Source organism: Suricata suricatta, chromosome 2 (assembly GCF_006229205.1).
Source record: "Suricata suricatta isolate VVHF042 chromosome 2, meerkat_22Aug2017_6uvM2_HiC, whole genome shotgun sequence".
NCBI lineage: Eukaryota > Metazoa > Chordata > Mammalia > Carnivora > Herpestidae > Suricata > Suricata suricatta.
In genome coordinates this window covers 133511186-133539012 of record NC_043701.1, presented here as the reverse complement: position 1 = coordinate 133539012, position 27827 = coordinate 133511186, and the positions used below count along the sequence as shown (strand labels likewise).

The 27827-nt window shown below is 56.2% G+C and overlaps 2 protein-coding genes across 10 annotated transcripts in view; one reads left to right on the top strand and one right to left on the bottom strand.

Annotated features, from left to right (window-relative positions):
- The window catches only part of CDH23 (cadherin related 23), a 413185-nt gene that overhangs the window by 90621 nt on the left and 294737 nt on the right, over positions 1-27827 (bottom strand). For both annotated transcript variants that reach the window (XM_029931861.1, XM_029931856.1), the window contains exons 21-28: positions 24376-24488; positions 23123-23230; positions 16998-17187; positions 16523-16668; positions 14076-14295; positions 12794-12946; positions 10737-10850; positions 7783-7931 (exon numbers count right to left, since the gene is read on the bottom strand). In XM_029931861.1, coding sequence (XP_029787721.1) covers positions 7783-7931; positions 10737-10850; positions 12794-12946; positions 14076-14295; positions 16523-16668; positions 16998-17187; positions 23123-23230; positions 24376-24488 — 1193 coding nt within the window. The remainder of the gene's footprint in view (positions 1-7782; positions 7932-10736; positions 10851-12793; positions 12947-14075; positions 14296-16522; positions 16669-16997; positions 17188-23122; positions 23231-24375; positions 24489-27827) is intronic.
- Positions 777-8588, top strand: C2H10orf105 (chromosome 2 C10orf105 homolog). 8 transcript variants are annotated; one of them, XR_003905557.1, is made up of 4 exons: positions 777-991; positions 2138-2266; positions 4327-6442; positions 8167-8588. XR_003905557.1 is itself a non-coding variant. In XM_029931867.1 (3 exons), exons 1-3 carry the CDS (start codon positions 862-864, stop codon positions 4704-4706), a joined length of 639 nt encoding a protein of 212 aa, XP_029787727.1. In that variant the 5' UTR covers positions 777-861; the 3' UTR covers positions 4707-8588. The 8 variants fall into 8 exon arrangements, 6 of the variants coding, with proteins under 6 accessions (XP_029787727.1, XP_029787728.1, XP_029787729.1 ...); XM_029931867.1 differs by having other exon boundaries at positions 4327-8588; XR_003905558.1 differs by lacking the exons at positions 777-991; positions 4327-6442 and adding an exon at positions 1004-1604.

Below are 27827 nucleotides of genomic sequence, written 5' to 3'. Positions count from 1 at the left end.
GCACAGGCGGGAAGACCCGGGGCCTTGGTGTGTCGTCTCAAGCTATGGCAATTTGCTCTGGGATGCCCTGGACCTCTCACTTCTGGACCTGCCCTCTTCTCTCCACCTCTCACCGGCTGCCGTGTCCTTACTGACCATGGCCGGCGGTGACTGGTCCGTGAGGGGGCACCTCACCAAAACTGGGCCAGTCTCATCCTTCACTGAGATTTTGGACTTTGGGCTCAGAGAAAAGAGCGAGTCCACCTTCCTTCTGGTGAGAAGTGGGGTATCTGAGCTCATTTCCCTCTACTCCCTCCTCACCAGCTCCTCCCCAGCCACACCGATCTCCTTGCTGGTCTTTGAATGCCAAGTGGATGCTGTTTCCTCCACAGGCCAGCTCTCCCTCCAGATTTTTGTTATGCTCATGCTCTCACCTCCTTCAGGTCTCTGCTCACCCGGCCTTCCCTGACTGCTGTACGTGGAATTACAGCCCCTGCTCTGATACCCAGGCCATCCCCACCCCCACCAGCTTCTGATAGACTATGTCCTTGCTAAGGTCTATAGTCCCTCAGAGAGAAGGGGCCTCGTCCACTGCTGTATCCTCAGTCTCTAGAACCATGGCCCCTGGAGGGGGGGGTCCCTGTCTGCTCAAGACTTAGGCTTAGGCTCCTTCTCAGGCAGCTGGCTGCTGGGGAGGCTTTGGCTTCCGGGAAGAAAGTAGGCTAGGGAGGGGCATGTGTGTGTGTGTGTGTGTGTGTGTGTGTGTGTGTGTGTGTGTGTGTGTGTGTGTGTGGTGTGTGTAGTGTGTGTGGTGCAGGAGAGCTGGAGAACCACCACTTGGAGGGTCTCCAAGGGCCCATCCAAACCATAAGGAACATAGCCATGGCTGGCCCTCAATCCTGTGCTTTCTGCCCTAAGATCTCTTTGACCTTTGAAAACGTCTCTCACCGCCCCCTCCCTTCAGCAGCCAGACACCTTCAAAGGGCAGGTGCTCTTTCTGGGAAGCTGAGTGGTAAGCCTGGGAGGTGAGGGGCACAGGGGCACAGGAGGGGAGGATGGGAGGAGGGGCCCGGGATTTGCCAGGGCCTATCGCCCTGCCACTGGGCTGTAGCCCCTCTCCCCTCTCCCGGGTAACCTGGAGGCTGGCAGGCACTGAATAGCAACCCCGCTGGCTGCCGACCATACCATTTGAACACTCGATGGGGGAAGGTGAGAGCTGCTGCAGAGGCAGTGAAACCCTGCCCGCCTCTGCCCCAGGCCTCCACCCTGCCCGCTGAGAGGGCTCCAAGGAGACAGGCTGGCGTGAGGCCCTGGGAGGGCTTGGGGAGCAACTGGGCTCCTCTGCATGGCTCCTCTTTCTTGCTGCCCAGCCTAGTTGCCATCCCTACCCTCTTGGCTGTCCCCTCCCCCAAGGCAGGGCCCAAACTCTTCCAGACAAAGCCAGGGCTAGCTGGAGAGTGAGTGAAGACAGCCTGCTCTGCTCAGCCTGGCTGAAGGGCACAGGGCAGAGCAGAGTCTGGGACAGGCTGGCGGTCACGGGTGGCACCCGGTGCTCCTTGGGCGTCCCTTGGACAGCTGAGAAGACCTTTCTACCCAGCTTGGGACGGCTGAGCGCTGGCTCTGAGGTCAGTGTTTGAGGTTGGGGGTCTGCAGGAGAAGGCGTGGTGAAAAAAGCGGGGCCAGACCCTTGCTGGGGCTCTCTTGGGGAGAGTGTGCACAGACCTGGGGAGTCCTGCTTTCTGCAGACTAAACAATGCCCAGTGAAGGATAATGTCCCAAGGCCACACAGCGAGATGTAGTCTGTGATTAGTTCCTCTGCTCCAGCAGGTGCTGTTCTATGGGCTTCTGAGGGGAAAAAAGAAGGCTCTAGACTGAGCTTGCAAAGATCTGTCTAAAGCAGGGGCCTGCCAGTGTGCGTTGGGCTTGTGGGCAGGGATAAGCTTCCACTGCTCTTGAGATTATTCCTAGCCTGGGTCTGCTGAAGGCCTCTTCTCCCTGCAACCAGCTGACCCTTGGGGGATCAGAGGGGCTGAGAAAGGACCTGGGAGCTGTGTATTCCAGGGAAGGTGGCTTGATGTTTTCAAGCACTTTAGAATCTCCTGCTTCCAAGAAAACTACAAAGATGCTAATTATAGCCTCACTTACCTTTTTATTACAGTGCTTCCCCCAAGGACTGAAGCCTGGCCCAGCTTTGCTGGCCTGATAGGATCTCCAGATTCATGTGACAGTCTTGAAACACTATCAGGACTAGCAAGATTGAGACTTCTCCCACTTCAGACTGCCCTAGGTAGGACAGGGGACCAGTTTTCTCAGTTGTGTTCCTGTGGGAGATGGTGGTGGACACACCCCATCCCTTTTCCATGCCCATATTCAAGGAAGGGCCAACCACATACAGCTGCCCAGCCAAAGTGCTTTCTAGGCCCAATGCCTGAAAGGCAGAGGTGCTGGGCAGCTAGACGGGCATCAAAGTTTCCAGCTGGGATCTGGGAGGGGTAGTGTTCTGTCTGGAAACGCGGGAAGGAGTGGTAGCAGGGAACTGATGGGAGGTGGGGTGTGCTGGTGCCCTCAGTCGGCTGGGTGCAGGGTGAGGCCTCGAGCAGGAAGGAGGCTGGACACTGGGAGCCGGGAGTTAGGTCCTGCCACTGTTGGTGAGTGCCTGGGGTAGGGATGGGGGCTCCAGAGGGTGGGAGCGGGGGGGCTCTCTCCACTTCCCTCCGCCTGCTGACACAGACTCTCGGCAGCCCACATACAGAACCTTGGCACCACTCTGCAGAGAGTCATGCTAGAAACTCAACCGTAAGTTTGTGCTAAGCTGCGAGCTGGGAGAAGGGGGAAACCTGCTATCCGCATCACACAGAAGTCCCCAAGGTCAAAGAGGAATAAATGATCATTTTTTATCAGGCCCTCTTTAGGACTTCCTGTCCTGCGTTCGTAGAAATCAAAGATCATCAATGCCGGCCTGCGAGTGGGAGCTGGCCTGCTTGTGCGTTTGGTTTGGCCTGTTATAGTGTTTTAAATACTTGAAAATTCATTGCACATTTTTTTGGAGTCAAGTTTGTTTAGCTTTTGCAGCATATCCCCCACCTCCCCCTGCGCCCTCTCGCGCCCCTCTCCTGATTTAACTAAATTTGAATTAGTTGCCAACATTTAAACATCAGGAACATTTGCCTGAAAAATCCAGATTTCTGGCTTCTCTTGGGAAACCAAGAGCCAACCACACTGGGCCCGTATTCCGTCAGCCTGGACGAGGCCCCCCCCACCTGCCTGAGGGTCCTCTCCACGTCCACCTGCCCACCAGTTCCCTGGGGTCACATGTTATCTACTGGCCGTGCACTCTGAGTATTTTTATTTGCAACCCCAGATGTTCAACCAGACGCTCAGCCTGATTTTCCATCGATAAAGATTACTGGCTGAGTTCTCGTTGGCGGGGTGGCCATGCGTGATAAGGGGTACCTGCGGCCTGGGGGGCGTTTTGAGCCCCACCTTGTCAACTGTGTAGCTCTTTGTGGGTCCTCACCTGTTCTCAGAGCTGCTTGGTGATCTCAGAGGATTAGGGGCCAGAGCGGGGGAGTCCGGGAACCTAGTTCTGGCCTTCACTTGGCCACTGGCTCACAGTATGGGCCTGGCCTTCCCTTGGTGGGGCCTGTTTCTTTCTTGACATGGGAGCAGGTGGGGTTCCATTGGGAAGCACCCACAGGAATGTCCATGGGGCGAGGCAGGTGAAATGGGGTGTGCAGTGGGCCTGTGGGGGAGTGTGGGGATCTGGGGGCAGAGACCTCTCTCAAGGGGACAAAGGCTTCTCAGCTGCCGAGTACCAGGCCAGTGTTGCAATTCTGAAATTTCAAGAGGAGCCAGACATTCAGCTATCCATGTGAAACCCCTTCGTTCTTGGTTTGTGACTTTAAAAATATTCGTAATTAATTGACATTGACAAAAACACTATAAGGACCCAATGAAACATACCCGCGGGCCCCCAGGTCGCAGCCCCAACGTTAGATAATTGCTAGGGCCCTTGCCAGCAATTGGTGACTTGTTCCTGGTCAGAGCAAGCTACTGATGGAGTTGGTCTTACAGCCCAGGTCTCAGGTATAAGACTATTATAATTCATGAGAATGGATTTTTAAATGTCAGAAGGTATCACCCTGCTGTCTTCTATGTAGCAAGTGGGCAGGGGATAGAGCAGAAAGGGGACCTGAGTTCAGGCCCAGCTCTGTCACTTTCTGCTATGTGACCTGAGACTTGTCACCTCTCCAGTCCTCACTGTTCTATCCGGTAAAATGGCCTGATGCTGTCTGCAGCTAGTTTAGCAGCCCCCAGCCCCCATTGATGTTCCCCTTCCTGTTGCAGGAGCCATGAGCACACAGGGTCCCAGCCCTCTGGCCTTTCTCACAGCCCCTGTCACTCCGGGCAGCACCACCACGGAGGCAAATGACCCCCTCCCCGTGCTCATCGCCCTGGCCTGCATCTTCCTTCTGCTGGCTAGCTGTCTGCTGTTCATGGCCCTCTGCAAACCGGCCGCGCTGGACCCGAGCCGCAGGCAGGCTCGGGAGTGCATGCCCCACCACCCCGGGAGCCCCAGTGAGCCCCAGCTCAGGCTCTGGAAGCGTCTGGGCTCCCTGCGCCGCTCCCTGCACAGCTTCCGCAGAGGCAGGCCCGCTCCCAGACGCCCCCTGCCGGGCTGCGATGACAGCATCGACTGTGACTGCACGGAATCCACCAAGATGTGACGGGCTATTCCCGCTACCCAGGACCCACCCAAGGATCCTCCTGCCTCCGACACAGCCTGGAATCTGGGGTTGCAGAAGGACCTGGGCCACACGCTCAGTCCCCGTGGTCCCAGGCCTATGGCCTTTCCCAGAGACAGCCCCTGGAGGAATGTGTTCCTCTCTGCAGACCCTCCAAGTGCTGCCTGCTGAAAGGCTGCTGGGCCAAGTGTGGGGCCCTGACTCCTGGCCCCAGAGGGCACAGCCTGGGACCCCTAGCTCTGTTCTCTGGCAACCAGGCACCAAACACCTGCAGGGAGCAGCGACCCTGCTTCCCACCAGAAGTCCCGACCACTCCCCAGGTGCCACAGCCCCGCATGGATTCCAGTTTGAGTTGCCCAGTGGCCAAAGGTTCTCTTCGGCCAAATGATCTACTTGGCCCACACAGAGGGCAAGGAACTGTCTTGCTCTCTGTGCCAACGCAGTGCCAGAAACAAGAGGAAAGCCAGGGGCTTCTCTCCTTGAAATCTTGGGACCTAGCAGCATTCACCTAATAATCCCCGGGAGCAGCCAGCACCTTTGTGGGTCAGGTGCCATGTGCCTGCTGGGAGGAGAGCGAGCAGGAGGCTCTCAATGCTGCCTCACCAGGCACCATCCTGGCAGCCATCTTGGTGGCCCCCCTTCAAGGCACCACGTCACCATGGACCAGTGTAGGGGTTAAGGAGCTCCTTGCGAGGCCAGGACCTGTGCTGTGTCAAAGTGGCGGGAGGCATTGCCAGAAGCTAGGGGTGATACTACCCGGGCTCTGAGGACATGTCACAGTGCTCCTGTCTCGTCCAGGGCAGGGGGTGTCCTCATTTTCTGGTAGGAGGGTCCACACCTTTCCATGACAGCTGTGGGACCTCAGGTCTGGACCACACTAGGCATGCTACCTGAGTTTTGGGCAATTGTGTCATTGACTTGCTACCTGTCAAAGCAATCCTACCCTAGAGTGGGCTTCTCGGAAGTCTAAGCCCTCGAAAGTCTTCCCACAGGACCGTGGCTGTGCACTCTGGGTCCCAAGTTTGGAGAGAGACAGAGGGGGGTCTCAGCTGCCTAGTTCCTGCCACCTGTGTCCTGTGACAGGGCTGCCCCCACCCACCTTGCTATGACTCCCAATGCAGCTGGCCAGGTCTTCTAAAAAAGTGAGCTCCCATTTTGCCACTCCCCCACTCCAAAACCATCTTTGGTTCCCAGCTGCTGGCTAGGTAAGGCCACGGCTCCTTAGCCTCTGGGAACTGGCTTCAAACTATCTTTCTAGCCTCATCTCGACCCAAGACTCCAGACAAACTGAACCACCTGTCCCCAGGCTGTGGCTTACGCTTCCCAAGGCACCCCCTCCAGGAAGCCCTCTTTGCTCTCCAGCTGAAAGCCGCCTCCTGCCTGGAGCCACTCCTACTCTTCACATCTCTCAGAGAAAGGATCACTTCCTCCTGACATTGTGGGTGACCCACGTCTATGTCTCCTTCCTCCAAGCCTGAAAGCTTGCAGAGAGCGAGACCATGTCCAACCCTTCATGCTGCTTCGCCAGCTCCAGGCACAGAAGTAGGACGTCTCTGTTTCCTGAGTGAAGGATGGCCCTCTCTGGGGGTGACCCCACCCCCCAAAGTTTAAGGAGTCCTGGTGGGGTTGGGGGGGAACCATCTTCTTCTCTCACATGCCCTGAGACAGAAGCTTTCTCTCCACACATGTTGGTGAGGCCAACTGTACCTTCCTTCCAGGTCAGTCTGACATCCAAGAGTGAGGCTACCTTGGTCAGCAAGTTCCAGGGCCTTGGAGAAGTCACCAATGCCCGATTTCTCCCTGAGAAACAGGGTGAATCAGGGCTGCCCTGTATTACTCACACGCTCTAGAATGTCAGGCTGTGCAGTGTTGTGTAAATAGAAACCAATTCTTCAGGTTTAGAAAGTGGGGCAGGGCTCCTCCCACAGGGGTTTGCTACCCTCTCCCTTCCAGCTTGTGAACCTCTTCCTGGCTCCCTTCCCAGGGCCTCCCTGAGACATCCCAGCATGCACTCGGCCTACAGTCACCGGTGTCATCCCCAGGCCAGCGTCCTGCTTGGTTCCTGAAGACTAGGGGTGGGGGTAAGGCTGCCCTGAGGCCTAAGGAATAGCTGGGGATGGAAAGGTAGGGGGCCCTTCAAGCTCTGGCCATACTTCCAGGCATGTCCCCAGTTTGGTCCAGTGACTGGGGTGCCAGGTATGAGGCGAGAGGAGAAGCTGAGGCCCATAGGAAGAGAACCTTCCTGTTCCTCCTTCTGGAACCATCCCCAGACTCTTGCAAATCCTTGTGGCTTCCTCAACTCTCCATTCCCCTAGGAGTCAGCACCCTGCTCCCAGCCCATTTCCTGCCTTCCTCCTGGCCCCACCAGTGTGGGAGGTAGATACACTTCCAGGCCCTCCGGATCCTGGGAGTCTGCCCTGGCGGACAGGCCCAGATTTGCTGTGTTTGGCTCAGCCTCGGAACCCCCACCACTGGTAAAGAACGTAATTCATTCCTGGCCTCCCACCCCATCCAGCAGTGGAGGCCTCCAGGGTAAGGTGGGGGAGGGTACCCCGAACCTCATTTCCAGGTCCTCCCCTTTCTCCCTCTGAGCCTCAGAGCTGTCCTGCTCTCTGGGCAAAGGAACTCTTTCTTCTTGTGCCTGTTTACTTCCCAAGAGGGGAGCTTTGGCCAAGGGCCCCATGAAAGCCGCTCTGTTCTGGGCCTCGCTGGCCCTGGCTCTTTCCGCTCACCTCCTTTCCGGGAAAATGCGACAACTCCAGCCCCTTGCTGCTCTGAGAAGCCCCCTGGGTGGGGTGGGGGAAGCAGAGAGGGCTGTGGGGAAGGGAGGAGGCAAGCCTTCCTTCGGTTTTGCAGGGAGCCAGGGTGCTGTCTCAGGCCACAGAAACTAAAGGCCTACTATCCTCGGGAGGGAGGAGGGTCCTGGCTCCCTCTTTCCCCACTGCCGACTGGCTACTTCCGGAGCAGCAGCGGGCCTCTCTCCTGTTTCCATCCCTCCGTGTGGCAGCCAGGCCTGCGTCCGGCCCGCCCACAGCCCCGAGGCGCCACGGCCACCTGCCTGCACGACGCTGTGTCCCTCAGGGACGTCCTCAGGGACGCTGGCCTCGTAGCTGCTCTGCAGAAAGATGGGCCGGTTGTCGTTCACGTCCAGGACGGTGACAAACACGGTGGCCGTCCCCGTGCGCCGCTTACCTACGGGGCCGTTGTCTGTGGGAGTTGAGGAAGACGGGCTGTGAGCAGCTGCCCGAGGCACACATTCCCTGGCACGCGTCCTGTTCATCCCCCTTGCTCTGGCCTTTGCCGGGGTGGGTTTTTTCCCCTTTCTTAGACTAAGACTAACACTAACAATATCTAATGTGTCCCAGACGCTGCTGTAACTCATCCAGTCCTCAGGAGAAGATGTGCAGTAGGTGCTGTTATTATCATTATCCCCATTTTACAGAGGCGGTAACAGAGGCATGACGGTTCCAGTGGTGGCCCTTGGAAGACCCACCCGCATCAGATCCCTGGAAACTTGGGAAAGTCGACTTATTAGGAAATAGTGTCTTTGAAGATGTAATTAAGAATCTTGAGATGAGGTCCCCTGGACGGCCTGGGTGGGCCACAGGCCCGCTGACAGAGGTTCTCAAAAGAAAAAGGCAGAGGAAGACTTGAAACGGAGAGAAGGACAGGCTAAGTCAGAGGCAGAGACCGGAGGTTTGCAGCCACAAATTGAGGAATATTTAGAGCCACCAGAAACTGCTAAAGTCAAGGAAGGATTCCCCTCTAGAGCCTTCAGAAGGGAATGCAGGCCTGCTGACACCTGAATTTTGAACTTCTGGCCTCCAGCGCCATGAGAAAATAAATCTCTACTCTTTTAAGCTACTTGGTTTGTGGTAATTTGTTACAGCAGCCCCTGGGGACAGATCCAGGAACTGAGCTCACAAGCCAGCTGCTGTTGGGGCCAGGAGGGCGAGAGCCACAGGCACACACGTGGGAGGGTGGACCCCGATGGGCAGCTCTTCTCCAAGCCGGTCCATAGGGGACAGGCAGAACGTGGGCGCGGTGACACTAGATCTTCTCCAGAGAAACTGAACATCTGAGCTTTTTAAAGAAAATCTCCTGATTTTTAAATGTTCACAACTAATTGCCTGTCTTATGAAATAAGAGATGGGTCATGCATGCCTACAGTACAGGTTTGGCCTCTGGACCCTCTGCATTCAGGGGTACAAGCCTATCTTGATTTCTGAGCCTGAGGTACCCAGGGCTCTGGCCCCTCAGCTCCCTGCAGGACCCTCCCAGGGCTGGGAAAGCAGCCCGGCCCCAGGACAGCTGTCCCATTGCCGCCCCTGGAGGAAGGAACTTGCATCCCGTGCTACACATCCAGGCGAGGGTAGTCACTCTAGGGCGGGGTACAGGCAGCTGGAACTGGCTAAGGACCGGGGGTGACTCAGTCCTTCTTTTCAAGGCCCGCTGACCACATGCCAGGGCACAACTGTCCAACCCGGGGTAGGTGATCTTGCTTTTCAAGGTCCTTCTCCAAGCCCAGCCCCCCCACTGCCCTGGAGGTCCTGTTTACTTGGCCTGGCTGGACACACCATGAGGTGCCAGGCCCATCAGAGGCTGGATCCTGAGCCCTCTCCTCCTGCCAGATGGTGCTGGACGCCGGGGGAATGAGGGGTCTCTCGAGGGGGGAATGAGAGCAGGCAGATGCATCTGGGCGCGGGTGGGGTGGGGAGGGGCTGCTGGCTGGAGGGAGGAAAGAGTGAGGCACAGAACGCTCACTCGTTCTCACCCACAGCTTACTGTAGATTTGGCCTGGATGCTCCTGGGAGGCTGCTTGGTATCTGGGTGGTGGGGGGAGGGGCGGGGCTCATCATACCCTTCTTCCCATCTAGAGCCTTCATGGGCTCCCTACTCCCTGGAGACCAAAGGCCACATTTCTGACCCAACGTTAAAGCCTCTATACGCGGGCTACGTGACTGCAGCCTCCCTCTCCCCCATATACATCACACCATAAGCCACCAGCTGCCCCCCCACTTGCCCCCCACCACAGCTCTTTCCCACAACCAGGCCTCTGCCTGAAATGCTCTCTCTGCTTCTCGATTACTGAAATTTTACTTGGCCTTCAAGGTGACGATCGCTCAGCGTTCAAGGTGTCTGCCCAGGCACACTATGCTGCCCTCGCAGGCAAGTCCATATCCTGGGGGTCCCTCTGAGAACCCCACCTTCCTGACTCTGAGGCCTGTGGTTCTGGGCACCAGGGAGGGGCATGTGATTTAGGCCTAACCAGCACCTCTGTCCTCCCATGGCCACGACGACGATGAGGATTCAGGGACAGGCATGGGGACAGATGGGACTAACCAGGCAGCTGGGGGGAGACTAGGGAAGAGACGAGTGCGGTCTCCCCGATGCAGCACTTGAACCCAAGAGGACTGAGGTCAGGTCTGCAGCCACAGTTGGTCACCATAGCAGCCAGACAACACACTGGAGGCAGAGTCAGTCAATGCAGAGACACTGAAGCCTGGTGGCATCACCTGAGCCCCAAATCCAGTCACACCTGAGGCTCCATCACCCTAGGGACTGGTTTTGTGAGCCCGTATCGCTGAAGTGAATTTTAAAACTTGGAACCGAGACACTGATCCAAAGACACTTCCTCTAAGAAGACTTCCTTGATCCCACCCTTCCTCCAAACATGCTTCCACCTCCCTTTGCACCCGATACTCTTGGCTCCTCCCTTCCCCTTTTCGGCTTCCTCTGGCCTGGTTTTGCAGTGATTTGTCCACACAGTGGTCTCCCACTTGGCTCACCCGTGGCTCCCACCCCACCAGCCAAGTGTTGCACTCAGCACTGTGAGCTAAGCCTCATGGCCGCCAGTGCTCAGTCTTGCTGCCCTTTCTCCACCAATGTAAAGACATAGACTTCAGCTCAAGGCCTGACTCCCAGGGTCTGGCCCGCCTGGCCCTCAAAGGACACCCCACTGAACTGTGCCCAGGACCATGCTGGCAGTGTGCAGGTAGGGCTGGTGCATACCGATGGCCTCCAGGACGAGTGCATATGCGGCTGTGGTCTCCCGGTCCAGGCTTACTACTGTTCTTACCACGGCATCACGGTAGCCCACGCTGAACTTCCCATCCACATTTCCACCTGCGGGCCAAAGACAACAGGGCCTCTGTCAGGAACCAGGGCTCCTGCCCAGGAAAGGGGGGTGGCAGCTCAGCTCTGCCTCGAAGCCAGAACATTCCAGGGGTAGTTGCCTATTGAGCTCTGCCTAGAACAGGGCTCTAGTGCGGCAGAGGGGACTCTGAAGAGGGTGTGGTCTGTGTGGGCTCAGGCGGGGGTGCCAAATGCCTGAAATCATAAGGGTTGAATATTCATTGAGCACCTACTGTGTACCTGGGACTTCATGTGGACTAATTCATTTCATTTGTACTATCACAAGCCCATTTCAGAATAGGGAAAAGGTCCATTCGTGAGGATACGTGCCTGGGGTTATGGTCACCTATTTTGGGTGTAAGACTCCAACTTAGCAGTCTGATTGCTGAGCCTGTGCCCTTCACCATTCTGCCACCTGCCTGTCTGGTAACAGTGTCTGAGCAGTTAGCCTGGGTTGAGGCTGTTCTGTGCGGCCAGGGACTTTGGGGTCAGCCAAGATTTTTCCATGTCCCTAATCTTGGACTGAGTGGGGACTCGCAGAGGCTTGACTGAGTGAAGAGAAGGCGCAGGTTGACGGGGTAAGAAGTGTGAGGGTCTCTTCTCCAAGGTGGACAGGAAAGGACTCCCTCCATCTCAACAGTGCAAAGACACCTCCCTTGGCAACTGGCAGGCACTGTGGTGTTCTGGGCAGCAGAGGGCACCCTAGCACCGGGTTTGGACCAGGACCATGAGAGGCAACTTGCAGAATGAGCAAATTAAAATCTGAGAATCCCACAGGGGTGGGGGTGGGGGGGGTGCTCTCAGCAGGAACTGGCCACACTGGCTGCTGGGAAATCATCTTGGGAGCCATCAGGTGCTCCCTGATCCTTACATAGTTGGCCCCTGGGGACAACTCTGGACATCCTTGTGGATGGTCTGAAGCACCAGTCACACAGGACAAAGTCTGGGTTCTAGGGGGCAGGGAGAAACTGAGACCAAGTAGTGCTGGGTGCTGGTCTTGATAACTAAGACTTCCTTGGAGCAGTTTGGAGGACTAGGCTGTGAGAAGCTGTCCTGAGGGTGCTAGGTCCCTATATAGAGGGGTGGGAGAAAATTCTGAAAGGGAGAGGCTGAGGGCTGGGAGGTTGGCTTGGCTGAGGCAAGCAAGGATGGGCCGTGAACCTGGGATTCCTTGTTCTAGGGGCAGAGGCATCAGGGAGACCAGTGTGTGCGCCAAATGCATGTGCATGCACACGTACGCATGTGAGCTTGTGAGTAATGTGCCTGCAGGCAGGCCATGGACAGAGAGAGGACTGAGCCAGTAAAATGGCCAAAGGACAGCTAAGGAATGTGAAAGAACTGCCCCATGCCGTCCCCACCTGTCCTGCTGTGTCAGGGACTGAAGAATGCTTGGTGACTGTTCTAATCCAGGCATGACTAATACATGGCACGTTCCCTACCACCCACCAAGTCTCCTGTCATGGCAGACATCACTAATGGATTATGACTCCCTTTCTCCTGTTGAGCCAGGGCATGGCCTCCTACTATATCTCCACAGCTCTGTGCTTAGTATTTTTGAGCTGAAATCATTTTATTTAGAAAGATCTAAACCATTTGTCTCTAAACAGACAGGAATTCTCATGAATGAAGGGTCCCTGAGGAAGGACAAGGCCACAGTCTTCTAGTCTCAGCTTTATCATCTTAAAGTGGGGGTGGAGTGGGGGGCAGGGCTCCTCCCCAGGACTCACGGGCTCTACCTCCCTCCAGACTGAACCTCAGTAAGTTCCCCCAATCTCCCAACAGGTGCAGGAGGCCCCCAGAGAGCCAGACCAGAGGGACCTTGCTACAAAGCCCTTGGGAAAAACCTCAGGGAGGCTGACACAGGGGCTAAAGCCTGACGGCTGACGGCTGACTCGGCCCATTCCCCCCTCTGGCCCCACCCAGGCGGGTCACACCTGTGATGAAGTAGCTGAGCTCGGCATTGAGGCCCACGTCATTGTCAGTGCAGTTCAGCCAGACCACCCGGAAGTCCCGAGGCACGTCCTCGGACACGGAGACGTTGTACACAGCCGGGAAGAAGGTGGGCGTCTCGTCGTTGACGTCCAGCACTGTGGACAGAGTCAGCACTCAGGGCCACGCCTGCCTTCTGCTCGGGACAGCCCAGCTCCGCAGGCAGTGGGTGTCTACACCTCTCGGTCATGGGCCGAGGGCCCTCGTGCCTGCCAGGGTCACGGTCACGCTGACCAGTGCTCCTCAGCCTCCCACGGTCCTGTGCCCCTGGCGGTTGTGGCTGCGGCTGCCATCCAAGGCCGTGGAGAAAACCGCAGGGCCTCTCTTTAGTATGCGCCTCACCTCCATGACGGTTATGATGGCGGCAAGGATGGTGACATGGCAGCTCCTGCCATGCATCAGGCCTGTGCTAAGTGCTTCCTGTACAGTATCCCAGGAGCCCTGCGCAGCACCCGCCTGAGGCAGCCATTGGAAGACACGCCAGATAGAGGAAAGGACCAGAGCTCAGAGTAGCTGAGTCACTTGTCTGAAGTCACAGAGCAAGAGAGTTGCAGGGCAGGGGTCTTGGGGAGGCCTGCCCCTGGTTTGCAACGGGGTCCTAGGAAAACAGCTTGCCTTGAGGATTCCCTCTCCCAGGAAAGTCTTAAAGATTTGTTTTCTCAGCTGATGGGGCTGGGAATGGGCTTCACTGTGACCTGACCCCATCCCCCCACTTTGGCTCCTCCCTGTCTCAGCACCAGGAGAAATGATGGGCTCGTTCGAGGACATGGCTCAGCTGAGCCCTAGAGAAAAATCCTCTGGGACCGTTCCTGAGAGAACTCCGCACCTTCCCTGTCAGAAGTGGCACCAGGAACCCGCAAGGCAAGTGTGGGACCAACAGATGAGAGACTGCCTAGTCACGTCTCAGGCTGTGACCAAGGAGGGTATTGGTATGGCGGTGGGGGGCATGGGGGAAAGAGAAGACTCTGCTGGAGTTTTTGACTTGGCGGCGATAGGGAAGCCTGAGTTGAATGGCGTGGTTGAGGAGGTCGCCCTGTTAGCAAGGCATCCTGTGCCCACACGGACAGGGACAGCAGCGGTGTTCGTGGGCTCCCCACCCTGCCTGGCACTCCCCCAGGGCCCATGTGCTCAAAACACAGTAGGAGGCACCCCCGCCCTCACTTCAGATACCCCTCATCTTGGACGGTCCCTCACCTTGGACAGCCCCCCACCTCGGATGCCCCTCACCTCGGATGGTAAGCGTGCTGGTGGAGCTCTTGGTGGGTGTGCCTGCATCAGTGGCCACCACGCGCAGCTGGTACTCGGCAATGCGCTCGCGGTCCAGCTCGGCGGTGGTGACCACCAGGCCACTGCTGCTATTGATGAGGAAGTCCATGCGGGGCATGCCCACCTGCATGCGGTAGGACACCAGCCCGTTCAGGCCCTCGTCCAGGTCGATGGCCACCACCTGAGGGGAAGCGGGGGCCGTGTGAGGGGTGGGGACACGAGGCCTTCTCCCTGAAACGTGCCCCCTCCTTCCCACCACCCTGTGCTCAGCTCTGGCTAGACACACCTGCTTCCTCCAAGGCCTCGGGCCACGCCGCTGTTCCCAGCGCTCCTTCCAGATGCTACCAGGGCACGTGGCACAGCGAGGCACCCAGACCCACGGAGCGGGGCCAGGGGTGGGATAGGGAAGGCACGTTTTAGGACAAGAGTCCAGGTGGCCACTGCCTTCCTCTCCAAAATCCTGTCTCCTCTTTGCAAGCTCCCCAGAGGAGCCCCTGGCTGGCTCGGGGCCTCCCGATGCCATTGTGTCCCAGCAGGCTTCCTAGCTGCTGGCTGGAAGCAACTGTCAGGGCACCCAGAGCCCTTCAACCACGGGCTCCTCGACTACATTAAACACTCACCAGCGCTCTCCCCGCTGCTCCGTTGGACAAGAAGATGATAGAAAGGGGCAGTTTTTAAAACTCCCTGATGATTTATTGTCTTGAAAAAGTCATCTGGGGCCCTGTGTAGGCAGGCATCCTCCCAGTCCCTATACTGTTCCCACCTACACCTCTAGTCCTGAGGAGTTTTCCCGACTCAAGACCCTGAGCTACTCAAAGTTTCATGGAAGAGGATTTGAGACCTTTGAGGAAATGGGAATGATAGTTAAGATAAAAGCTTTAGGTTAAGCCAAGGCTCTCAAGGTTGAGAGACAACTGGTGTAACTTGCATCCAACAAGCTGGACAAGAGGGTACCCAGACTCCACTTGAATGCTTCCCAGGATGGGGGGCTCACTACTTCTCTGCACCCACCCAGCAGCAACCACTTTCAGTCCAGGTTGTAGAGGGGCCTGGGGAACACACAGCTCCAGTCGGAAACCTTTCTGTACCTGAGGACAGTTCCCAAGCTAACCATTCCAGCTCCTTCAACCATCCTTTCATGCCTGAGCCACTTCCTCTGTGAACTCAGAAGCTGTGCTGTCTACACCTTGAGCCCCTGGAGAATGAGCCTTGTTTGGCCCACCTCCAGCCTCCTTTTGGGGGCTCGACCTCCTCAGGGACAGGCTGCTGCTCCCTGGATCACAGCGCCCCCTTCTGGGAGTTTGGGAGCATGTCCTGCTGCAGAGATTGCTCCCTGGGATTCTGAAAGGACGCTACTTTCACAGGTGAAGAAATTGAGGCACAGCAGGCCTGCAGGGCTCCCCAGAGTTACCCACGGTGACATCCTGACAAACGATCCCATGTTCTTTGAGTGGGATCAGGCTAGTCTTCTGCCACTGGACCCCCCTGTGTTTTGGGTATAAACCCCCAAAAGACAGGTTAATGATGAGGACATCGGCCACTGTGTACCTCTGGCAGTCCAAGTGCCAGACTGCTTTCCATGTTTGTCTGACTGAAGCCCCCACCGCAGCACAGCCAGGCAGGGACGACTGTGATCCCCATTTCACAGGCGAGAAGATGGAGGCCCAGTGAGGTTGTTAGCTCTGGGTTGCACAGCACGCACAAACAGAGGATTTGGGCTCTATTCTCGTCTTGGTTGTCCTCCAAAGCCCATGCTCTTAACCATGAGGGAGGGCCCTTGCCTGTTCCTTAAAGGGCATCATTCTCCCTGAACTAACGCTTTCAGAGCCTCTTTGCCAGAGGGTAGTGGAGCAGGAGGCAGAAGGTCAAGATCAGGCTGTACCTCTTCTTGGCCACAGGGACATAAGCAAGTCTCTTTCAGCCTCCTGTAAGGTGGGGAGAGCACCCCCCGACTCTGTGTGGAGCTGCTTTGGGGTTTATGGGAGAGTAGCCTGCCCACTGAGGCAGGGTGCCTAGGCTACACCCATCAACCTTCTTTGTATTCTAGAACCAGTGACAGGCTTGGAGTAGACCTCCACACTCAGGCCCTAGCTTGACTGAGCTTTCCAGAATTCTGTCATCTCCCTTGGTACCTTCCACCTCTCCAAATCCACCTGTCCTTCGAGACCCAGCTGAAGCCCCTCCTCCTCCAGGAAGCCTTCCATTACATCTCTCAGAGCATTGGCTCTCCAAGCCTGGCACAGACTGTCCTGTTTGGTGGTCTCAGCTGGCATCCCCTGAACACCCATCCACTACAAAGCATTCAGCACGAGGCTAGGCACCCAGGGCACCCTCTGCCTGCTTGTTGTCTGGGTGAGATGAGATGTGGGCGGCAGACAAGGAGCTCAGGCTGGGAAAGGGAAACTCACCTGGTAGACAGAGACCCCTGCCGGGGTGCCTTCCAGCACCTCAGCCACGAAAGGCAGGTTCTGAAATGTGGGGTCATTGTCATTGAGGTCCAAGAGGTTCACAAACACTGTGGCGCTGCTGGTGGCTCTCAAAGGGGGCCTGCCACCTGGGGTGCCGGGAGAGGGAAGGAGGGGTGCAATAGAGAAAGGGACAGGGAGCATGGGAAGTGGGGAGAGGAAGGCAGGCTCAGTGACTTTCCATCCCAGTGGTCCCTCAGGGAGCAGCCTGGCCCCACACCCTCAGCCGCCTCCACCCCCAAGGATACTCTGGGGGCTCACAACTGGCAAGTGAGTGTTCCTCTGTTATTAGTGATGACACAGCCCTCCTGTACCCAGGTCTCCAGACGCATGGAGGACGAGTCACTGGGAGAGGTCCCTGGGGCCCTCAGAGTCAGGTGCCACAGCCAAGCTGTGTAGGGCTGCAAGGGACACCTACAGTCAGTGACGGAGATGATAATCTTGCGCATCAGTTCCGCCTCGTGGGGGTCGGGGTTCTCCCGATCCAGCATGACGTGGGTGGTGCGGATCTTGCCCGTGCTGCTGTTGAGGCTGTAGAACTTGTTGGGTGGCTGGATGCTGTACACCAGGGTGCCGTTCTCTCCCAGGTCCGGGTCCACAGCCACCACCTGCTCGGGAAGAAACAGACCCTCCATGGAGCTGAGCCTCAGTCTCTGGGCCCCAGGCTGCCTTCCCTCGGGTGTCTGAGCTCCCTCCCAGCTCCTCCCTCTGGGCTCCCTGGGGGTTCTGATGGGGGATGGAAGGCAGGAGGTCCACAAGTGGATCAGCAGTGGAAGTCTTGAGCTCTATGGTTTCTTCACCCCCTCGGGTTTGGCCTTAGGCCAGTCCCCCTCCCCACATAAGCCCCAGCCTTTTGATTTGTAGAAGCAACATCGGGCACACACCAGTGTCTAGGAAGCTCTCAGTATCTCAGAAATGCCGGGCCTCAGCAAGAGCCACATCTGAAGTGGGAGGGGGAGATCTAGAACTATGTGCCTTCCACAGGTCTCCTGAGGTCTCCCAGTCAGAGGTGGCCCTGGGTCCCTCTGGCGCCTGTGTCAGCGGCCAGCAGCCAGCACCGCCAGCACACTGGTGTCACTCCTTCCCAGCACTGGGGGCAGCACATTCATGGGCTTCTGGGGGAGCCTGGGAGTCCACGATCATGGAATTCTTTGGGGATCAGGAATTCTTTGGGAAGCTGAGAATGTTTCACAAGCATCTGAGACCCTGGATTTGGGGAACTGAATTCTCCTCATTAAACCTTCTCTTCCTCCTTTCGGACTTTTATTTTTCAAAAAAATGTTTATGAGAGAGAGAGAGAGAGAGAGAGAGAGAAACACACAAGTGTGCATAGGGGAGGAGCAGAGAGAGAGGGAGAGAGAGAACCCCAAGCAGGCTCCACGCTGTCAGCACAGAGCCTGATGTGGGGCTCAATCCCACATACTGAGATCATGACCTGAGCTGAAATCAAGAGTTGGACACTTAACCAGCAAATTGAAAAGAATTAGGCTTCTGGGACACCAGGAATGACAGGGCAGGGGAAGGAATCATGGAGAAGCCACCCTGTTGAGAGGGTGGGTCCCAGCGAGTTGGGGCCGCTGTGGGGCAGGGGAAGGGGGAGGCTGGAGGAGAGAGGGGGCTGAGTCTCCTGCCTGAGAAGGGGGAAGGCCCCGGGACAGAGACCCCTTTACCTCTCCAGCCCCTGCCCCACTTGGTTCCCCACTTGTCAGCCTGACCCCATGAAAGGATCGAGCTGAGTGCCCTCCTCACTTGGGGCAATCCCCACAAGCCATTTTCTCCCTGTCCCCCTGCCTGCCAGCCTCCTGCTCTGTAGGAAACTTCTCTAGCATCTATACCCCCAAGGGGAAAGTAGAACTCTGAGAGGCCCGGGCAAGACTCATGGTCACACAGCACCAGCCCTGGGGGTGACCCAGCTCCCACCCTTGAGGCCTCCTAGGGTCCCAGGACAGCAGTGGTCCCCAGCCCTCAGCTGACCCCCTGCCCTGTGCTGCAGAGGTCACTGTGGTACCAGAAGTGGACAAGACCAAGAGGGGGGCTCGGGGAGGGAATGGTGACCACAGTCCCCAGGGCTGCATCAGGACAGTGTCATTCTTAACTCCAAGACACTCAGCGATGACAGCCTAGCCTCGTCAGCTTACTTGATGTGGGGCCTTTTGTGCTTTGGCAGCAGAATCTGTCCCTTCTCTGGCTTAATCCCCAGCCGGAGGCATCTCTGGGGGCACCAGACCAGAACAGATGGATGGGCTGCCCTGGCTGCGGCCCACATCTTGCCCCTGGGCCCAGGAGCGGTCAGGGAGAGGGGCCAGTGCTGGCGCCGAGCCCTGAGCCCTGCCAACCCTCCTTCTGCTAGGGTACCGGGGCCCCTCTGGGCCTGGCTGCACCGGGGGCAGGGGTCAGGGAGGGCCCCAGCCTTCCAGGCCTGAGGGGCCCTCGCTGTGCTACAGGGCACATCCCCTCAGTTTCCCCAGCCTTGATAAAGGGGGCCCAAACACAGTGCTTCTCTCCAGAGGAGGAGGGAGAGTTTTTACTCCCATTTCTCTGGATGGGGAAACTGAGGTACAGAGCAATTCAACCACCTGTTCCAGGCTAGCAGCCTGTTGCTGAACATCTGGAGGTTGATTTTACTTGGAGTGGGGGTGGGGGCTTCTCATGTTCTCTCTCTGCCCGGCGAGCCGGAGGTGGGCTCAGACTTTTGGCCTCCCGGCCCACTCCCAGGTCTTCAGGCAGGCTGGGGGCACAGGGGAGGGCCGCCGGCTGTGACCCCTCCCGCAGGCTGCCTGCTGGTCACTGTGTAGTCTCCCCACTTTCCCTCTTCATTTCCCATTTCACGCCGTCATTTTTCTCCTGGCCTGATGGGGAATAATTCTCTCTCTCTCCCCTCTCTTATTTTGCTGGAGGGCTTTGAAAGGCTCTAAATCAATGCCCATCAGTCAGGTCCTTGAAGGAGCCTGCAGGAGCAAGGAGGGAGGCTGGGCCCCACTCTCACTTGCAAACTGAGAGGGGCCATGTGTCAGGCTCCCACCAGAGCAGGTGCACGCCCTGGATGTGCAGACGTGCACACAGATGTGCACACAGACACGCACAACCGGACAACCGCTGGCACGCCAGGATGCAGGCACACACTTGCCCACACCAGTGCTGAGAAGTCGCTGGCCTTTGGGAAAGTTCTGGGCCACACACCCTCATCTCCCTCTGACCTGGGAGAACTGAGGGGCCAGGTTAAGTGGCAGAGAGAGGGAGACACAGAATCTGAAGCAGGCACCAGGCTCTGAGCTGTCAGCACAGAGCCCGATGCCGGGCTCCAACCCACAAACTGTGAGATCATGACCAGAGCCGAAGGACATTTAACTGAGCTGCCCAGGCGCCCCCAGTTTTTGAATTCCTATGATGCACCTGGCACCATGCGAGGCACTGGGGGTCAGCAGCAAACAAGACAGGTATGATCCCAGCAGGGGAAGTGTGGGGAGAAGAGCTATTATTTCCCTGCCACTCACCATGTGGCTCATTAAGTACAAACCACAACACTATCCGGTGGGGACTCTGTCCCCGTTTTCTATATAAGACTACTGGAACATAGAAAGGTAAGGTGATTTGCCTAAGGTCACACAGCTGGTAAGGGATAAAAAATAAATGAATAATAAATAAATGAACACAGATGTGGGATCAGCTCTAGAAGAAACAGTGTAGAGAGGGGGTAGAGCTACCTGAGGCAGAGTGATCAGGACAGCCTCTCTGAGGAAGCGGCATTTTAAGCTGCGGAGGAGAATGAGGAAGCCATGGGAAGAGCAGGGGTAAGGCGTAGAGGGAGGTGCATACTCTGAGGGAAGGAAGAGTTTAGTAGACTGGGGAGTCTGACGGGCCAGTGTGTGGGGCAGGGTGGAAGGACATGTGTTCTGTGGGCAGCCCCTATGCAAACATGGCCTCCTCTCTGATGTCACCTCCGGGTCAGCCGTCCCCTCCCCACCCCCAGCTCCCTTTCTCATATCTCAGCCACAGCCCTCACCTCACCCAGGGCCACTGTGCAGGCCTCAGGGAGCCCCAACAGTATTACATTGTACCCCACATAAATACCTAGACACCGTAAGATTGAACAGAATTTCATGACTACTCCTTTTGAAATTATTTTGCTATGACAAATTTGACTAATGCATTGGTTTCTTGATTTCTGGTCTCCTGGCAACCATCAGATACCTGGGAATTCCAGAGAGTTCTGAAAATTCTCAAGAATTACAGAAAAATCTAACTGACAATTTATCCTTTAAGGGTAATGAAATTTTTTCAGATGCCAAATTTCATAATTGCTGAAGCTGTCTTTATATATTTGGTTAGATGTTTGATATAACAGGCTTTAATTCTGACTTTGCCCTTTTCTGTTTGAAATTCTGTTTGACATTTTGTAGGGGGGCATCTCAACATAGGCAGGGGGCCCTGATATGCTGGAGTGCCCACTCTGTGGGAGGAACAGCCATGCCAAGCCCCTCCTGAGGGGTGGGTTCACATGTCCTACTTCCCAGGGATAAAGGTGGGGCAGGTCTGTCTGAGAACTCTGGCTTTTGCACAGGGTGAGATGGGAACCAGCGGTGGGTTCAAGCAGAGAAGTGACATGAAGCTCCCTAAAACAGAGGGGAACGTTGTCGCTTTCTGTACTTTCCAGGTTGACGGGCACAGGGCCTGGGACACGGCAGGTGCTCAGTGAAGGTCTGCCGAGGCTCCCTCGGAGTGAGAAGACAGCCTGCTGTCCACACCCGCTCACAGCTCCCAAGGCTGTGTAAGGCCGAAGTCCCAGACAGCACCGAGGTGGACCAGGTCTGGGAAATGCCCAAGGCCAAGTGCAGTGTCCCAGCCCAGCAAACCTTCTTTGTCTGATTGGTAAACTCTTCAAAAATAGCACCTTTGGCTAGTGTCCTATGCAGCCACTTTCTTCCAGGGACACCTGTCTCACATGCCTCCCAATACCCTCTGGGAAGATATTCTCATAAACATAAAGCTAAGGTAAGAGTTGACCAGACAGGTGTTCTAAGGTGGGTGCTCTTGGGGCCCCCGGCTGAAGTGGTCTTGGGCTGGAGACCAAGTGCCCACAAGATGGCAGCAGAGTGCCCACCAGGTCTAGAGTCCTAGAGAACCAAGGAACGGCCCAAGGTAGCAGTTCCCAAACCCGGTCCTGGGCTCCAAGGAATCCTCCCACTGGGGCTTTGAAAAACTAGATCCCAGATACCTGACCCAGACCCTATTGGAATGTCTGGGAGGCGGATCCAGCCACCAGCTGAGGGCCATTCAGATCTTGAACACATGGAAAGGCCAGGGGACTCCCTTGTGGGCTGACATCCTTACCAGTCTAGACCCATCGCTGCTGGCTGTGGCTCATGAGGGGCGGGGTGGGGAGGCTAAGCCTCAAAAGGGGTTGGGCAGTCTTCTTGGACAGCTGGGTGTGCCACTTGCCCTCCTTCTCCCATCCCACCCACGTTCTCCAGTCTCTCAGGACCTGGCCCAGCGGCCAGGGCTCCCTAAGCCAGCAGGGAGGTTAGGGCTGGACTAGGTAGTTTCCAAGTCAGACTGAGCTGGGTTCAAGTCCTGATACAACCTCTTACTAGCTCCAGGACCCTGGGCAAATCCCTCGAACTCCAAGTCTCGGTTTCCTCCATAGTATGAAGGGAGCAATGAGTCCGCCTGCCCCATTATGAGAGTGAGAGAGAAATCACGAAAAGCCCCTGGGCAGCGCCTGGCATATCACAGACATTCAACCTGCAGGGTTATCATGAACTATCAGGTTCATGTTCATCACAGCTGGCTGAGTGGCCATGGGGCTGGACACTTGGGATACGCCACCTCGAATGAGGCCAAATGGGACACAAGTGTGAAAGGGGGAGATGGCCTCACAAATGTGAACCCCAGAGCAGACCATGTGGGGCGTGCAACCCTGACTTTCCTCATCATCCCCAGGAGGCTGGCTCATTCTGGACTCCTGAGGCTTTGTCCATGTGTCCCCTACTCCCCACACTGGGTCACATTCCTTCACGCAGCATGCACAGGGGCCTGAGCAAACCTGGAATATTCTAGGCCAGAAAAATTCCTGGATGAGCTTCAAACGCCCCACTGGGGCAGCCCTGGCACCCGCCGGTGGGGGAGGTGACCAGGCTCACGCTGAAGTGACAGCAGTGAAGGAAACGTGAGGGGCAGAGTCTATGCTGTAGGACCTGAGGAAGATGACTACGCCTCACCAGGGGAGGGTGGTGCTGAGCCCTGGGGTCTCTGGCAAGTGTGGTCACTAGCTGAACCAGTCCTAGCTGCTTGTCACTGACCCTGTGTTGCCTGTGCTCCCTTGACAAAGCCCAAAGTCTCTGCGGACCGGGTGAAGGCTCTCTCCTGACCTCTGACTACCTTTCACCATGCAAGAGAGCTTCTGGAAGTCTGCTCCATTTCCTGGCTCAGAGGGTGGCATGGAGTCTATCAGTCCCCCATGGATCAGCCCACGGGGCCCATGTGGGAACAGCAGACACCCTCAGAAGGGCAGCCTGGTGGCTCGGCCGTCCCACCACCACTCACCGTGGTCACGTCAGAGTCTGGCGGGGTCATCTCCACCAGGTTGATGTAGTAGGGGGCGTCCTTCCAGGTGGGGTGGTTGTCGTTGATGTCCAAGAGGGTGATGTTCACCTGCAAAGACACAGGGGGTGGTGGGGGAGGCACCTGGCTGAGCTGTGCAGGGGCAGGGCCCCTGAGGGGGACACACTCAGGTGCCTGTGCAGGCATCTCAGCTTTAATTCCACTGGTTCCGTACACTTTGGGGGCTTTGGGGCAGGGCTGGGCTTTCAAGGAGGGAGCCAGGTCCCTTCAGGAGAGAGCTTAGGCGTGATCCCATCAGGAAGTAGAGGAATGAATGAAGTGACCCCTGAAATTCTCCCTGTAATCCGGGCCTCCTCTCTTCCACCCTCATCTTGGCGGGAGATGACTGATGGGGTGTGGGGGGGCTGGTAGAATCCCCTGAGATTCCGCTAGTCTCAGCTGCCAGCCAAGCACTTTCCCTGCTCCCCTGCCACCCAGGTAAATTATTTATAGGGCTCAGAATCCTATTAGCAGGGGCCTCCCATGACTGAATGGGGTACTGGGGATTCTGCTGCTCAGTTGTTGGCCAAGAAATGCCAATGCCAGCCCCTCTGGCCGGGCAATGATGGGGGGCAGCTGTGGTGGGTAGGGTTAGGCCGCGAGGAGCCGTCAGGGAGGGCTCCTGAGAGGCAGCCAGAGAAAGCAAGGGACATGGAAGGGAGTGGCTGAGTGGTCAGTGGGTCTCACTGCCCCCCACCCCATCTCGTTCGCAGTGCAGAGCTCAGTCAGGACCCTCAGATGTTCCTTGTCTAGTTTCCTATCTCTGAGGCACCTGGGTGGGATGACAAGGCCTTGGATGGGGCCTTGATGGGTCCCACTTACTCATGGTAGAAACCTGGGCATCGTCTTTCAGCACCAAGGTCAGGGGTGGTCAGGGTTAGACCTCTGGTTCTGAGACACTCTTTCCAATAGGAATACATGCTCCTTGTAGGAGCCCGTAGGGAGGGGCCACAGAGCTCACTGCCCCGCTGCTTCTTGTCCTGCTGGTCTTTGGGGGACATTTGCTCCTCCGAAGTGCCACCATGTCCCAGGTGGGATGCCTTTCTTCCCCACAGCTGCAGCGGCCCCAGGGCTGACAGTGCCTTGGCAACTGCCACCCTCACACCACCCCCTCGTGCCTCACGCTGCATCAGGACACAAGCGCGCCCTGAAGATAGGCTGGGGAGGGGGGGTCACGGTGGGGGGTGAGCACTCACGGTGGCAATGCCGGTTTTCTGGTTGTGGCCCACACCCCCATCCACTGCCCGTACGATGAGGATGTATTCAGACTTGGTCTCACGGTCAAGCAGGGAGGTGGTGGTAATTTCACCTGTAGGAGACAGGGTTTGGGTGGGTCAGGGAGAGAGCAGGAAGGAGGGAGGGAGGAGGGAAAGAGCAGTGAAGCTGTCTGCACAAGCTGACAGTGTGTGTGTGTGTGCACATGTGTGCACGTGCTGGGGTGTGAGGTGACACTCACGAAGGGGGAGGGGATGACACCCAAGCCTTGGGAACCTGAAGCCAGAGGTGACAACATGACCTTCTGATAAGAAAGTCATTTTCCACGTGGGAAAATCTAGGCTGATTATGGGGTTCAGGGATGGAGAATACAGCAGGTCACAAAAGACCTCCTTTTTAGATTTTTGACATTCTCATAGTAGCTCTATCAATTGAGACTTGTTGCCTAAATCCTTTTATGCCTCAGTTTCCTTATCTGGTCTAAAGGGAAAAGTACTCGGAGCCACCTCATAGGGCTGTTGTGGGATTAATTCAGTTGACATCACGGAAGGCTTCCAACAGTGCCCGGTGCTGTTTATTACAGGACAGCACCGAAATGTATGACATGTGTCACGCATGTTCACCCTGGTGACTCATAACTGGACAAGTAACCTACAGGGCACCGAGGACAGTTACAAAGGAATTTCCTCGATTACCCTGTAACAGGGTTATACTGCCTTGAGGTTTTTGTTTTTTTCAGTGTATAAACAAGTTATTCCATGAAATACAAGCAATTATAATCAACCATTGAGGCATCTGAGGGGCTCAGTCGGTTAAGTGTCTGACTCTTGATTTCAGCTCAGGTCATGATCTCACAGTTTGTGAGTTCGAGCCCCACATCAGACTCACAGTCTGTTTTGGATCATCTGTCTCCCTCGCTCCCTCCCCCACTTGCGCTTGCTCTCTCTCTCTCAAAAATAAACGTTAAAAAATTTTAAAGAAATTGATCATTTATCTGTCTGTTTTTGGCTTTTCTTTGTATTTTGGCATAACTAAAACACGGAGGTCACACCTGGGGTGGCGTGCTGGTGTTTGACCACTACCTCCCGGAAACAAAACGGAAAAGGCATTTGCTGATTTTCACGTTGTGATGCTCCCACCAGAGCCACTGTAAGCTACTGCCTTGGTGGCATTGAACAAGGAGTGGAGGTGATGCCTGAACTTGGCTCTCAGGAGCAGGGGTGAGGAGTGCCAGCTCGGTACATCACGGTAGGCAGGCCATTTACCATCGTACAGGGACTATGGGAAAGAGCGACGCTTTGAGGACAGTGAGGCCCAGATCTGAATTCTGAGTATGGCCCTTTCTACACATTCCGCCTTGGAAAAGTTCATTTCTTTGGGCCTCGGTATTCTCATCTGTAAAATGGATATTAGTATGCCTTCGAATCAGAGCTGTTATGAGGATTGAGTAACTACAGGTCAAGCTCCCAACACTCAGCAAAGGCTTATTGCCTTTCAACAGACTGTGCGAATGCCCCAAGGCAGAGACCATGTCTTTTTTTTTTTTTTTTTAATTCCTCTTGCTGACCCGTTACTAGACTTCTCTGTGCTTGGCGTATTCTACCATCAAATAAGGGAGCTGGACCAGATGTCTCACATGTCCCTCCCCACCATACTGGCAGGTCCTCTGGCTTGTGCAGGGCTGAGAGGGGACCTGAGGATGGGGATGGGGCAGTGAAGGTTCTAAGGCCAAAAACAAAAGACCGGCAGAGGTCTGCCCACCGAGCCATGCTCCTTGCCAGGGTGGTGTTGATTAATTGGCAGGGCAAGGAAGAAACGAATCTCTAAAAAGTTTTAAACACGAACTTGTCAGCATGATAGATGGCTACCCCTGTCTGGGAAATTAGATCCAATTAAGGCCACCTTTGTGGAACAGACCCGGCTAATTTGGCCGAGGAGCTCCGAGGAAAATGCTTACACCTTCATAGTGGAAGGAACTGTGTTAAGGGAGCAAGAAAATGTCCATGTCATTATTAAAGACCTTGGAGTAGAGAGATGGTCCCTGACTGGGGAGGCAGGCCAGTGCTGAAAGGTCAGTGCACCCATCACACTATGTGGGTGGCGGCATGTGGCTCTAATGTGGCTTGTATCATGTAGCATTTGGAGTGTGGGCTCTGGAGTCAGAAGTTCAGGCTCTCCAAGTCCACGGTCAAGTTACCTGACCTCTGCTCTGCTTCAGTTTTGCCGTCTGGAGGAGAAGGATGCCGCTAGTACGCGGCTCAGTGTGGTGAGGGAGGGGAACTGGCCTGATGCTGGGCTGAGCACCCGGATAATGTTAATGAACCATATTATTCTGAGCCCCCTGAAAGTGTGGGCTCACTGAGGGTGGACGCTCCTGAGAACAGGGAGGAAGGCCTCCACTTTTCCAGAGGTGGTGTAGAGGCTCGGTGTGGCCCTGGCCAGGTTCAGTGTTCATACATGTCACTACCACCTGTTCCCCTAGCTTCCAGAAAGAGGGTGTCAAAGAAAGCCTGAAGGCAGACTTTGTGAGTAAGAGGAGGACTTATGCCTCCCTGGGCCACCTGGAGCACAGGTGGCCGGTGTCCATCAGATTCCTGCTCTCCTTCCCAGGCTAGCATGACCGCCCGAGAGGGGCTGGCCGGCCAGAAGCCACTTCCTGAGCCATCCTTCAGGGAGGCGGGGCCATTGCCTGGCTCTGGCGAATAGGATGTGGGCAGAAGTGACATCTGTCACCTCCAGGCCTGGCCCATAAACATCTCCTTAGCATTCCAGGCTCTCTTCCCTTTCGCAGTGACCTTGCAGCGACCTGACAGTGTGGAAGGCGCCTGGGTCCCAGAACCGCCATGCAGAAGGCTGTCCACTGGACGTGGCACTGGACTGCTGTGTGAGTTAGAATCTCTGCTGTTAGCCAGTGAGTTAGTGGCTCTGCTGAGCCACTGGGATTTCAGGGTTGGCCTACTTGGCATCAGTGGTGCCCTTATAATACAGGATCGGGTACTTCGAAGTGGGGGGCCCTGCACATCCACTAAATGGCCCGGGAGCCTCATGAGGGCAGGTCATGTCTAATTCCATCCTGGGTCCCAGCTACAGCACCTGGTGGAGAGCACACCCCCACTGATGCCTGAACGAATATATTGAACGTCCAGGGGCCTTATATCCCCTCCCAGCTCTGATCTGGGGTCTCTTGTTTTTCCCCTCCCCTGTCCTCTTCCCCCCCAGCTTCAAGGGAGAGAGATCTAGAGGGAGGCATATGGGGAGAGGGGGAAGAAAGGTGAGGGCTCCATGGGCTGAGCAGGGAGCCGGGGATGGGGGCCCCTGGGAGAAAGGACCCAAGACAGTGATGATGAAGACGGGATTTTGTTAGCACTTGCCGTGGGCCAGGGACTACTCTGAGTGCTCCCTGTAACAGCTCACGTGGGCCACACTATACCCC